Raw genomic sequence first — 12,678 nt, forward strand, 5'->3', positions numbered from 1 at the left:
ACAGGAGTTAATCTGGATAACAATAGCGGCTCTCAACTCCCGGGGAGAGGGTGGAGTTCCGACTTTTGAAGGTCCGAAGAGGCTCTTCGGGTGAGTCTTTCTGGGATCCACAGAGGATTTTCTTCATCCTGTGAGAAAACACAATATCGCTCCCCTGGATCTTATGAGAATAGGATCCAGGCTTCTCCAAAGATCAGTTAAGATATCTTTTCATTTTACCATTTCCTTGGCCTTTTAGGTTTTGAGGTGAGACGCTTGGCCCGAGCGTCAATGTTTATGAGGCTTTAAAGTCCCAGGCATTCCAGGCCTTTAAGAAGTGTTGAATAGCAGGCATGGCCTTTTCCCCTATCAAAGACTGGGAAAGCCATCTGTAATTTTGTAGGGCAGAGGCTAGGTTTTGAGTCACCTAGCTGAGCTGTTTTCTCTAAAACTTTATCTCTTGAGCTTTCAGAGTCATCAGAGCTATTAAGATTTAAAGCTTTAAACTTATTTACAGAATCATCTAACAAATTATTCACTCCCTTGTCAGTAGACATCCCAGGAGGTCCTTTTTTCTTATTTATTGCTGTTTCTCTTAACAAATTATTCACTCCCTTGTCACTAGACATCCCGGGAGGTCCTTTTTTCTTATATTTTATTGTTAGGCGCGCCCCATCTCTCACCACATTCGGTTTCTGATATGTAATTCTGGACTTCTTTAAGATTGCTACAACAGTGAGAAAAGTCAAAATAGCTCCTAGTAAAAGCATAGAAGCCTCTATATTAACCTCCCACAATAGCAACATTCCCAAGCCAAAGTCCAGAAAAAACATACCTCTCCGAATTTACCACCCTGCAGTTCTGAATCCGCCTTGTAGCCAAGGGGTCTCCTCGGTGCCGGAGATGTTAAGCGTCCCGGGTTTCGGCACCATATGTCCCGCGCGCTCTGTATTTTCTCGCCAGCAAGAAATCATACGCAGGACACTCGGATCCTTCTGCAGACAAGCTTTTAATGCATCTTGTGAGGGGAGAGCATAAGCTTACCAGAGCGGAGACACTGAACTAAGAAACCCATCCCTTAAAAAGGCTGACAAGCCGCCTGGGACGTGTTACCCTATGAATGGCTTCAGCTCCTCAGGCTAAATGAGCCACGGGATAGGCAGAGATCAAAGGAATGGAGATTACCCAGCGCCTGTGAAGTAATTTACATCTTGGTGTCTTCAGGCACCTATTATTGTAATGGATAATGCAGGAACCGGCTTCCTACATGAGTAGTATGCCTTTTTGTAAATGTACCACACTTTCTTCATCCATTCTTGGTTGGGGGCCAATTAGGTTTCCTCCATGTTCTGGTTATTACAAATAATGCTGTGATGAACATAGATTGATTCTTATGTCAATAAGTAATTTTAACTATTATACACAACTGTTTAAATTTGGAATACTTTATACACTCTCATCAAAATTTTGTACAATGTATGATATAAATATTTTAAATTTCCAAATTCTGCAAAGTGAAAGATAGCCATCTGACAAACCTCATTTCTCTGAATGCCTGTAGGATTACAGCTTGTTGGCAATGGAGGTTGATTATAGAAGGAATAGGTTGGATGTTTTTTTTTTACTATCGCCTGGACAAATAATTTTTTAAACCTTTGTTATTTACATAGTGTTTCTTATGAAATTCTGATGTGTCTAGCATGCTTGCTACTAATAAACAATCAATCTCATCGTTGCCTTGTGATAGTGGGCCTGGTAGACACGTTAGTGATCTGATGTGTGTTGTATATTTCAGATTGGTACTGTTCCTGATTGTTTCTTGTACTTGTCTAGACAGTGAAGTTAATTCTGTATCATCAGGAATGAATTCAGCAGTCTTGATGTGTAAAAAATTATGTCTGCATATTGAAAATCAGTAACGATATTGAGAGACTCTGTAAAGTCCATAAGTACCACAAGAATACCATATAATAATTCTGCCTCCTGTACAGAGGTATTCAGACTTTGAACTACTTTACTTATCTCTCTTTCTTTATATCCCGATTTACCTGATTTGTTCACATCAGTGTAGAAGGTAGGGACTCCAGAAGTAGGTGTTTTCTTACAATAGATGGAAGAATGCAGATTGTCTTTTTGTATGAATTTAATTCTGTTAGTTTGGGGAAAATTGTAGCTAATTGTTCCCAAAAAGTTAGTACAAGGTGTCTGCCAGCCTTCATTGTCCTTTCCTAAGGAGGAAATTTCCTCATTTTTAAAGGAACTATGATTTCTGCTGGATCTCTTCCATCAGTGTATGCAGTCTTAACTTGCCTTTTAGAATCAAATCAGAAATCTTTACCATGTAGGTCTTTAGCTTATTATTCTGTTTACATGGCAGAAAATTTTCATTCCAATATAATATCTTCCCACTGCATCAGAATCCCTGAAGTGTATTCTCTGGATGGTAAAATAACAAGAATGCAGTATAAATTAGGGTCCACAATTGATTACATATGCGTTCAGCATTCTGTTTTTCACTCATTGTAATTGTTTTTCCACTTGAGCTGATAATATTTGTGGATTGTTTAACTCGTTGTCCTTTTTGAAGGCCGTTTTTAAGTGCTTTAAGTCATGTCCTTCTCCACCAATTATTGTCTGTAGTTGATAAATTTCCCCTGGAAATTTCTGCAGGTCATTAAGAGTTTGGGTTATAATAGTCACATCCACCCCAGTGTCCACCAAACCAGAAATAACTTTATTTATATTTTTACTTTCAACTGAGGCCTCTGATCCTTTAGAGAAGTTTGCCAAAATATTTGTTTTTTGTCTCCTCCAGTCACATTTGATTCCTCATCGCTAGCCAAACTACCATCTAGAGTGATACCATTCTTTACAATAGGCAATGTACTATCTATTTGTCCTGTGAGAGTTTGTCCTCCACGGTGACTGGGAATGACCAGACCTTTCTCATTGTGGGGAACCTCCAGAGACCCCTCAAGGAGTTTCCCAATTGTAACCGGTTTCCTTGTGTATCTACATTCATTGGTCCAGTGTCTGCCCTTACCACATCTCCTATATAATCCAAGAGGTGGAGGCCTTCTATATGAGATATTGTTGGAATTTCCTTGCCTACAATTTCTTCTAATATGTCCTATTCTGCCCAAGTTAAAACACCTATTATCCTGATGCCTTCTTGACCCTCTGGGAATTCCTCTTCTTACCAAAGTTCTTGTTTCACTATAGTTCCTGGCCTTTTGGTGGCTTGTTAGATATTTAGGGTTTGCTTCTTCTTAAAAGACTTCAAGCTTTTGAGTCTTGGACATTCGACTGGAGATTAGCTGTACGCAAGACCCACTCTTCCTGTGATGCTGATCTGAACTTTAAAGGCAAAAGTATTCTTTTGCATAGTGGATTTGCATTTTCATAGGCTAGACATTGTCTGAGTATTTTTCTAGATTTTAAATTTGCTGCCTGAAAATAGTCTTCATAAAAAGGATAGTCTTCATAAAAAGTCAGTGAACTGTTCTGTTTGTCTCTGTGGTATCTTAGTATAGGATTCTACTCTTTTCCTGCTTCATGAACCTTGTCCCAGTCATTTAAGGCTGCTATCCTGCATAAGGACAATATGTGGTTATCATATCCACCCTGAACCTGTGGGTCAGCATAAAGACTCTCACCAAGAATCTTACCTTGGGGAGCTTCATAACCTTTCTTCAGTCTTGCAACTCCAGGGCTATTTCTTCCTCCCTATATAAAGGCCTCCACTGTATTTGAGACAAATTTTCAAGCAGAACTGGTAATGAGCATCCCAATCAATCGGCATTACTCTATTAGAAGTAGCCCACAAATTTTATATTTCTTTGACATAAAGGCTATGGAGACTATATGAGACAACACTCCCCTTGAGAAAGATTTTAGTTCACAGAGAGACATGGCCATTTGATATTTTTTGATGGCAGTTTTTTGTCATAGTCACTGGGAAGACCAGTGGTATATGCATAACAAACTTAGGCAGGTTTTCCTGATGTTTGATTGGAATAGGTGCATCAGATTGGGAGGAATCCATTTCGGAGTCATCCAAGGCTTGCAGCCTGGCTTCCACCTTTTCAAGGACAGTTTGAATCTGGTAAATCATATAAGATTCTGAGAATTTTTTTTTTATTTATTTTTATTTTTTTTTATTTTTTATTTTTTTGTTTCTTTTTATTATTAAATTATTAATATTTTCACATGTACTTTCCCTCTCCCTCCCCCACCCCCATTCCTTCTCCCCCACCTCCAACCTACCCCCCACCCCATCCACCCGCCACTCCCCAGGCAGGGTAGGGCCCCCAACCAGGGCTCCACCAAGTCCACCAAATCTTCCTGTGCTGGGCCTAGGCCCCTCCCCATGTGTTCAGAGACAGAGCGAATCCCTTCAAGTGGGATGGGCTCTCGAAGTCCCTCCCACCCACCAGGGCAAAACGCCAGTCCACCTCCAGAGGCTCCCAGGAGAAGATTCTGAGAATTTTATAGAATCATTAATTTGTCTTTTTTTTCATTTATATATGCTTCTAAACCTTTAATATCCTCATCCTTAGATAGTATTTGAATGGCATGTAAATTGCCTTCTATATATGCAATCCTAGACTCCAGCTTTTGGCCTGTGGCAGTACATTCATGAGATATGGAGCAAATTGTCTGTGCCATTTTGGTAATCCTGTCCTGGTTCTTAGCTCTCTTTCCATTTAAGGCATCAGACATGGAACAAAATTTGAGTTCTGTTTGGCCATGAGTTTGTTCTCCCTGTGTCAGTAATGTAGCATGGCCAGACTTAATACCCTCAACTTCTTTACATAAACAATTCATGTCTTGCATTTCAGAGATCATGTTTTCCTTGATTGATTTTATATCTTGCATCCAACTTTCTAAGCTGCCCCAAATTCATACAGGTTCTTATTTCTTTTCCCAGTGTCTCAATCCTCTGGTTAGAGATATCACATTAGGTATGAAGCTTACTGCTAATATGGAATATAGGTACCTCTTAATCAGGATTTCTCCCTACAGGATGCAGTCCTGCTAATCCCACAATGGCTAGTTGTTAAGGGAAAGTCCCAGAATCCAGGGCTTACTCAGTCCAGAAGTTTGGATGTGTCCCCTGGTCTACAGTATGTGCTGGAATTACAACAAGTATTCTGTAATGCCACTGAAAGAATTGGGTTGTGGCAGGGTGATGGCAAGCAGGCAGGGTGCAACTGCTTCCCTCCTTCAGGTGCTTTTCTATGCTTCCAGCAGAAGGTGTGTCCAAATTTAGGGTGTGTCTCCCAGCCTCAAGATCTGGATTAAAGTTGTGTGTCTTTGGGCCTTGAGATCCAGGGTAAATGTTTTTGTCTTCCTACCTCAAGATTTTCTGTTTCAAGTTGACCTGCCTACTTGATCTTATGCAAAACATATGGAAGAGTTGCTCACTCCATTTTAGTATTTAGTTAATTCTGAATGGGGTTTAGTTGGCAACCAAGAATAACCATTACAAGTGCAGTTTGTTTGCTGGAGTGAATCTTCCATAAATAAAGGGATGGTGTTCTTTCCTACACAGTTGTTACTTTCTCGTCTCATATTGTTATGATTTCCTCCAAGATGGTGGCAGTGTTCCAAGCTTTTAATCCAATCACTTGGAGGCACAGGCAGGCAGATCTCTGTGAAATCAAGGCCACTCAGGTCTATAGAGGTAGTAGCAGGACATCCATACCTGTTACACAGAAAGACCTTGTCTTGAAAAAATTCCTCCAATTAACTTGGATAAGGAAGAGGTGCTTTTTGACCCTCAGGGGTCTCAGTGTTCAAAATAAGGAGGTCAGGGTGGAATAATTCCTAAAGGGTGGCAGGAAGCTGAGCCAGGCTGGACACTCTTTTAATAGCAAATTTGTCCTGCCATATATTCCAGAATCAGAGTCCCAGAGATGACTCCACCAAATTTCATTGATGGTCTTGCCCCTCCTTCTTGGTTATTCCTCCTTGGAACCACTCTTCCTTGAGAGTGTGCGATGAGAAGATCCTAAATACATCTCTTCCATCATGCTGACCTCCAAATTCAGCTTCTCATTACCTCATAATTTTAATCCTTCACTTTTGGGTTCTGTCCTTTAACTTTGAACTTGTAGGTTTACTGTGCTAGGTTTACAAGGGAGACAGTATTCTGGCTTTGAAAGGACACAGAATGTATTAAAGAGTTACTGAAGAATGGAATTTGAGATGGTTTCCCTTCCAATGTGATCTGTAAATGCTCCCTACTTCTGTCAACTCTCTCCAGGGCATGGTGTTTGGAGAGATACACTAGGCCTAAAGGACAGGAAAATAACCATGGTGATTCAGTCCAGTCAGTAATTCCCAGCCTAGGTCTCCTGAAAGTCTGCCCTGAAGCTGCTCCTTCCTCCATACAGGATAAATCAATCAATTGATGTTGATCCCTGAATTTTTGCTTTTTCACTTTCCAATCTATTATAGTTGGCTTTCTAGTAATATGAATGACTCTGCTATATGTGGGTTTACAGTCAGGGTGACAGATACCATTCCTTCAAGTGTGTCCTTTGACATGAAGGTAGTCACTGCAGGACCACACATTTGCAAAATAAGTGCTTTACATTGTCAGCCAAGAGCTCCCATGAGCATGGTCCTGGAGAGGAGAGCAGCTTTTCATGGGGAAACTGAGAACCTCCACCGAGGCTGCAGTACAGGAAATGTTTATAGGTCCTGACACTACCGGAATGGGACAGGAGGAGCTTTAATTTCAGGCATGTAGGTCTCATGTTGGCTCGTTGAGCCAACCTTGTCTATAGAGTGAGTCCAAAGACAGCCAAGGCTGTGTAAGGACACACCATTTCAAAAACAGTAAGAGAGAGAATGAAAATCAGGAGGAAAGTTATTTTTCATTATGTGTGTAGTGGTTAACACATTCAGTTTAAGATACACTTGAGACAGACTTGGGAGGATTGCTCATGTACAAGAAGATTATTGTGAACACAAATTCACTAGAAATATGCCAAAATAAGTATGTTTTCTCTCAGTATGTAATGAATGTGATATTCTAAGCATCCCTTGCTGACCTAGGCCTGCATTGGGAAACTGAGGTGGCAGAAATCTACTGAGTTTGATAGTTGTGTCGTTGCATACTAAATGAGATTCCCTCTACAAAACAAAGACAATCTCAATCAACCCCTAACCCAAAGTCAACTCCTTCAAATATGACCCTGTCCCCAAAGGAGAGATTCTGAAGCAGGAAACACTGGTGTCCTGCCGTAAATTATATTCAAGATATAAAAGCAATCTTCAGTGGTAGCTTGGAATACTCAGGGAGTTTAAGTGGATCAAGGGAAGCACTTATTTGAGATGAGGCTGATTTTCTTTGAGTGGCTTAATCTATAAAAACAAAAACAAAGAAAACATAAATAAAAGAAAAAAATAAGACTTCAGTTTTGCACAATTTTTAAACATAGTTGAGCAGAGACATGCTCATCAGGAAGAATATGTAAGTAATGAATAATGTGTAATAATTAATAAAAGTCAGGGCTGATGTAAAGTCCTCCCAGCCTCTAGATCCAGATTAAGAGTGTGTGTATTCTTCCCTCAAAAGTAACCATTTCAAATGGATCTGTCTACTTCAACTTCAGCAATAATTTCTCACAGGTGTGTTCTGCATCTATGAGTATTGTTAAACCAGAAATTGAGGGTTGAGAATCAAGAATAGTCATCTCAAGTGTGTTTACAATGAGTGCTGCTATAAACAGCATCAGGGAAGAAGGGTTTTCCTGAGTGTTTCAGCAGTCTTAGTTTTCACAGAATAGACATCAGATAAAGAGCCCATAAATTTTGAGAGTGAAGCAGAGCCAGGAAGCCCTTATGGTGGCTGTCCTCTTTCTTACCCTATATAGTATCCAGAACCACAGTCCCCGGATGACTCCAACAAACTGTAGTGGTGGTCTTTTCCTTGCCTCTCAGATGATCATACCTAGAAAAAGTATTACATCCCCATCTATGAGTGTGGTTAATGAATATCCTAAATCCTTCTCCTCTCAATCACTTACATTGAGTCTCACAAGGTCATATACTCCCTTGTCTTCTGGTAGGTTCTGTCCTGTTCAACCGCAGAACTTCCATGCTTATACTTCTGGTCCATAAAGTGAGATATTATTCTAGTTTCCTTGAAATGAAGACTATATTCAACAGAAACCATAGAGGAAGGATATTTAAATGGATTTCATTCTGTAGTGTGTTGATCAAAATTCTCTGTACATATCATGTCTCTCCAGTTATCTTATCTTGGAGAGTAGCTCTAAGCCAAGACTACAGGGAAATAGGTTCATTGATTGAATCAGCACAGCCATTCCCAGTCTGTCTCTCTGTAATTCTGGCTACAACACTACTTATCTATCAGTAGAAGATAATTCAATCAATTGGTTTTGATTGTTCATTTTTACTTTTTTTTTTTTTTTACTTTGGTAGAATTATAGCAGGTGGGCATTTAATAGCATAGGTGATTTTTCACTAGGAGGATTCAAAGTCAGGGTAATAGTTATTCCATCTCAGAAAACATTACTTTTATAGGATTCAATTTGTTAATTTCAAGGCCCCATATTTGAAGGAAGAGACAGTTCAGTAACTGTTGAATATATTCTGAACCCTTTGAAAACCAGAATGCTCTTACAATTTTAAGTCTAGCAGAGTAAGCCTGGGAGGTCTAAGATTGAAGGGGACAGACTTACAAGTGAGGGATGAAATTATGAGGTAATGAGATGCTCTGTTCTGGCCACCAGCAAAATGAGAGCAAAATGAAAGGCCTTTAGGGACTTCTGATAGCACGCACCTAAGTGGATCAGAATTTCTGTTCAAGGAGGATATACAGAAGAGGAAGGGCAAGACCACCAGTGAAATTCAGTGAAGCCATCCCTGGGACAGTGAGTTTGGATGGAATGAAAGTTAGGAAAGAAGGTAACCATTTTCAGAGGATCCTGCTTGGCCCTGCTTAATGCTCTCCATAGAGGGATTCTTCCATCCTGAGCTCTATATTGTGAACACTGATAGAAAAAAAAGTCTTCTTCCTAGATCATGTTCATGGGAAGATTACTTTTTTTCACAAAGAGGTATTTCTGTGTAACAGTTCTGGTGGTCCTAGAAATTCTCTGTATACCAAGCTGGCCTTGAACTAACAGAGAAATGTCTACCTGTGACTTTGAGGTGCTGGGATTAAAGGTATATAGCACCAGAGTGGGGCGGTAGGAATATTTATCAACATGAGAAGAGTAAATAACAACTGTGTAGGAAGTGAAATCATTTCTTTATTCATAGAAGATTAATTCCAGAAAGCAAAATGCACTTGTGATGGTTATTCTTGCTTCCCAAATAGACCACCCTGGAATTAACTAAAATATCCTAAAATGGATGGCACAATTCTGAGGAATGTTTTGCATGAGTTGGAGTAGGAGATCCATCTGAAATACTGAATTTGAAGGTAGAAAACCCAAACATAAGAACGGGATCTCCAGGCCTGAAGACACACACCTTTAATCCAGATCTTAGGCTAGGAGACACACCCTAAATTGGGATACACCTTCTTCTGGAAGCAAATAAAAGACATGCAAGAAGGAAGTTGCAACACTCTGACTGCTTGCGCTAATCTTTCAGCAAGTCCATCACTTCACCGCCATTAGAGAATGCTTATTTGAATTTCAGCATATACTGAAGAACACCAGATAGATCCTACCTCCTGGACTGAGTAAGTACTGGATTCTTACACTTTTCCTTCACAGCTGAAATTGTGTGATTAACAAGAATGCATCCCTATGTCATTCTAGGTTAGTCTCCTTCTTTACCCAGAGAGGTTCATTCCATATGTTCTGTTGCTCTAGAGAACCCTAGCACAACCCTTTTGGATATAAGTGTAAAAATGTTCCATATGTTTCAACATTTGAGTAAAATTGTCAAAATAGTTACCAGTTGACCTATGATTCAATCTAGAAAAGAAATCCGAGTGATGTAACTTTCCATAGTAGCCTAAACTCTCTTCTCTGAAACTGATTTTGAAATCTTGATAGAAAATTTCAGAGAGATATCCAAGTTTCCAGCCCCATAGAAGTGAGAACAGAGGGGAAAACAGAAATAAAAGACTAAACACTATCAGTGGTAGTACAGATACAGCTTACAATTTCTGAAGCCACTGGAGATCAAAATAGGAAATCACCCATATTAGTTACCCAGACACCTTTCTTCTGAGGACTCAGGAGACAAATGCAGATGGTTCTCTTTGTGTTCAAGTCCACACAGGGCTACAAGAGATTAAACCAAATTAAAGGAGTAACAGATCTCATGCCCATTATCTCAGCACTAGAGTGTAATAAATTAGGAGTGGGGTCTTCAGTAGTCAGTCTTATGGTTATCTCCAGTTAAGCTGAGGAGACGCAGCAGTGTGATGTTTGTTGAGATCTCATGGAGCCTGATGTAGAGGCAAGAGCAAGTGGCTTGGCTGCTTTGCCTCGCTGATATTCACCTTGAAGCTTGAACACCAATATGATTTGTAGGGAGACACCCTAGCCCCGCCCAATAGTCCTGGGAGAGGTACCAGGTGGAATCCGGACTCGCCCATAAGGGCGTGGTGAAGGAAAGCCAGGGTGACCTAAGGGAGCTTCTGAAGGGGCTGCATGTGGGGACCCTGGCACCCTTTTAGTTTTGGCCGCGCTTGCTGGGTTATATAACCTAGCTCTGGAATGTGTTTTGCCCTGGTGTCTTCTTGAATAAAGAGACTTTAATCATAATAATGATTCTCTCAGGATTTATTTTCCTTGTTACAGATCTCTACAATTGTGACCCCAGGTTGAAGAAGAAAAAGTCCTATTTCTTCATTTTGGATCCAGATTAACTTAAACTACCTCAGTAGATATGACAGAAGACGGTGCAGCCGAACGATGGGGCTACACAGAGATCAGTGTCCAGAAATTTTCCTACAGTTGGACCATAAGCAACTTCAGATTCCTGCTTCAGGAAGTAGAGGAAGCCATTAAAAGTCCACCCTTCTCATCTGGATCCAGTGTCAACGACAAATGGTGTTTGAAAGTACGGACAAACGGGATCGAGGAAGACGGCCAAGATTACTTGTCAGTTCACCTAACATTGCTCAGCTGCCCAAAGAGTCCAGTACGGGCAAGGCTCCAGTTTTGGATCAGGAGTGTCGACGGAGAGAAAACCAATGGTATGATAACCCCAGGTTTCCTCAAGTTCACGCCAAATCAACACTGGGGATTCACAAAGTTCATCCATCGAGATTTGCTCTTGAGTCTGGAGTCTTGGCTTCTCCCAGACAATGAACTCACTGTCTTATGCGATGTGGACCTGGCAGTCCAAGACTCCCTCATCAACTCCAAGGCTAGCAAGGTCCCAGGTATCCTGGTTCCCAGGAGCACGGTGGCAGATGACCTAGGACAGCTGTGGGAGAATTCTGTCTTCACAGACTGCAGCCTAGTGGTAGCTGGCCAGGAATTCGGGGCTCACAAGGCCATCTTAGCAGCTCGCTCTCCAGTTTTCAGAGCTATGTTTGAAAAGGACATGGAGGAGAGCAGAAAAAACCGCGTTGAGATCCTGGATCTGGAGCTGCAAGTTTTCAAGGCCATGATGGAATTCATTTACACCGGGAAGGCACCAGACCTCCACAGCATGGCAGATGCTGTCCTGGCAGCTGCTGACAAGTATGGCCTGGAGCATTTGAAGGTCATGTGTGAGGATGTCCTCTGCAGGGACCTCTCTGTGGAGAATGCAGCCCACACGCTCATCCTAGCTGACCTCCACAGTGCAGGGCAGTTGAAAACCAAGGCACTGGATTTCATTACAGCTCATGCTTCTGAGGTTTCTGAGACCTCAAGCTGGAAGAAAATGGTGGGCTCCCATCCCCACTTGTTGGCTGAAGCATTCAGCTCCTTGGCATCTGCTCACAGCACTTTACTGGGGCCCCCTCCCAAACGCTTCAAGCAATCATAGGATCCTCTCAGCTGTGACCTACAGGTGTTTTCCAGAAGCAGCAGCCAGCCTCGTTCCCAGGACACCTGTGTAGACTACAGCACATCATTAGTGTATACAGAGTATCTGGGGAAAGACAGCATGGGGGCTCAGCCCTTAAATGCCCCTCTAAATGAGTTGAATGGGGATCAGTGGATTCCCCAATACTATACCCTTTTGCCGGACTGGTTTGCTTACTATCCAATGAGTTGGATACTGGCATTCTACTCAGTTGCTTGACCCGAGCCCATGGCAGCAGGGTATCTTTGGAGGAACCTGTCTGGACAAGACTGAGCAGATTATATGATGAAGGATTGAGAGCCAAGGATGAAACAGACATGCATGTTTGCTTACAAGAGACAGAGAAGAGAAAGGAGACAGTTATTCCCTCCAAACTCAGTGTGTGGGGACTAGAGGGTTGACTCAGTTGGCCAAAGGAATTGTTGCTCCTGGAGAGGAACAGTTCTTGAGTTCAGCTCTCTGCATCCATGGGTGAATTCTCAAACATCTGTAATTGGAGATACGGTGGGTGAAGTCCTCCTCTTGTGTCTATGGGTGTATCAATCTCTGTTAACCAAAAGCCATATAAAGTGAATAAAAATTTTACAATCAGTTTGTGGATTCCATGGTTTTTCTGTTTGCAGTACCCAATTTTGTCCATTGAGCTCTGCTTGGTTGTGGAAGTTTAGACAGAATTCTCAA

The 12,678-nt window shown here is 41.4% G+C and overlaps 1 protein-coding gene across 1 annotated transcript; it reads left to right on the plus strand.

The window, feature by feature from the left end:
* The first annotated feature begins 10,866 nt into the window (after positions 1 to 10,866).
* LOC113833825 (speckle-type POZ protein-like) lies at positions 10,867 to 11,958 on the plus strand. Its single transcript, XM_035438920.1, has one exon. It carries the CDS (start codon positions 10,867 to 10,869, stop codon positions 11,956 to 11,958), a length of 1,092 nt encoding a protein of 363 aa, XP_035294811.1.
* The last annotated feature ends 720 nt before the right edge of the window (positions 11,959 to 12,678 follow it).

This window comes from Cricetulus griseus, chromosome 2 (genome assembly GCF_003668045.3).
Source record: "Cricetulus griseus strain 17A/GY chromosome 2, alternate assembly CriGri-PICRH-1.0, whole genome shotgun sequence".
NCBI classification, from domain to species: domain Eukaryota; kingdom Metazoa; phylum Chordata; class Mammalia; order Rodentia; family Cricetidae; genus Cricetulus; species Cricetulus griseus.

Coding starts and splice junctions, on each gene's coding strand:
- LOC113833825 (XM_035438920.1), top strand. CDS start 10,867: ATGACAGAAGACGGTGCAGCCGAACGATGGGGCTACACAGAGATCAGT.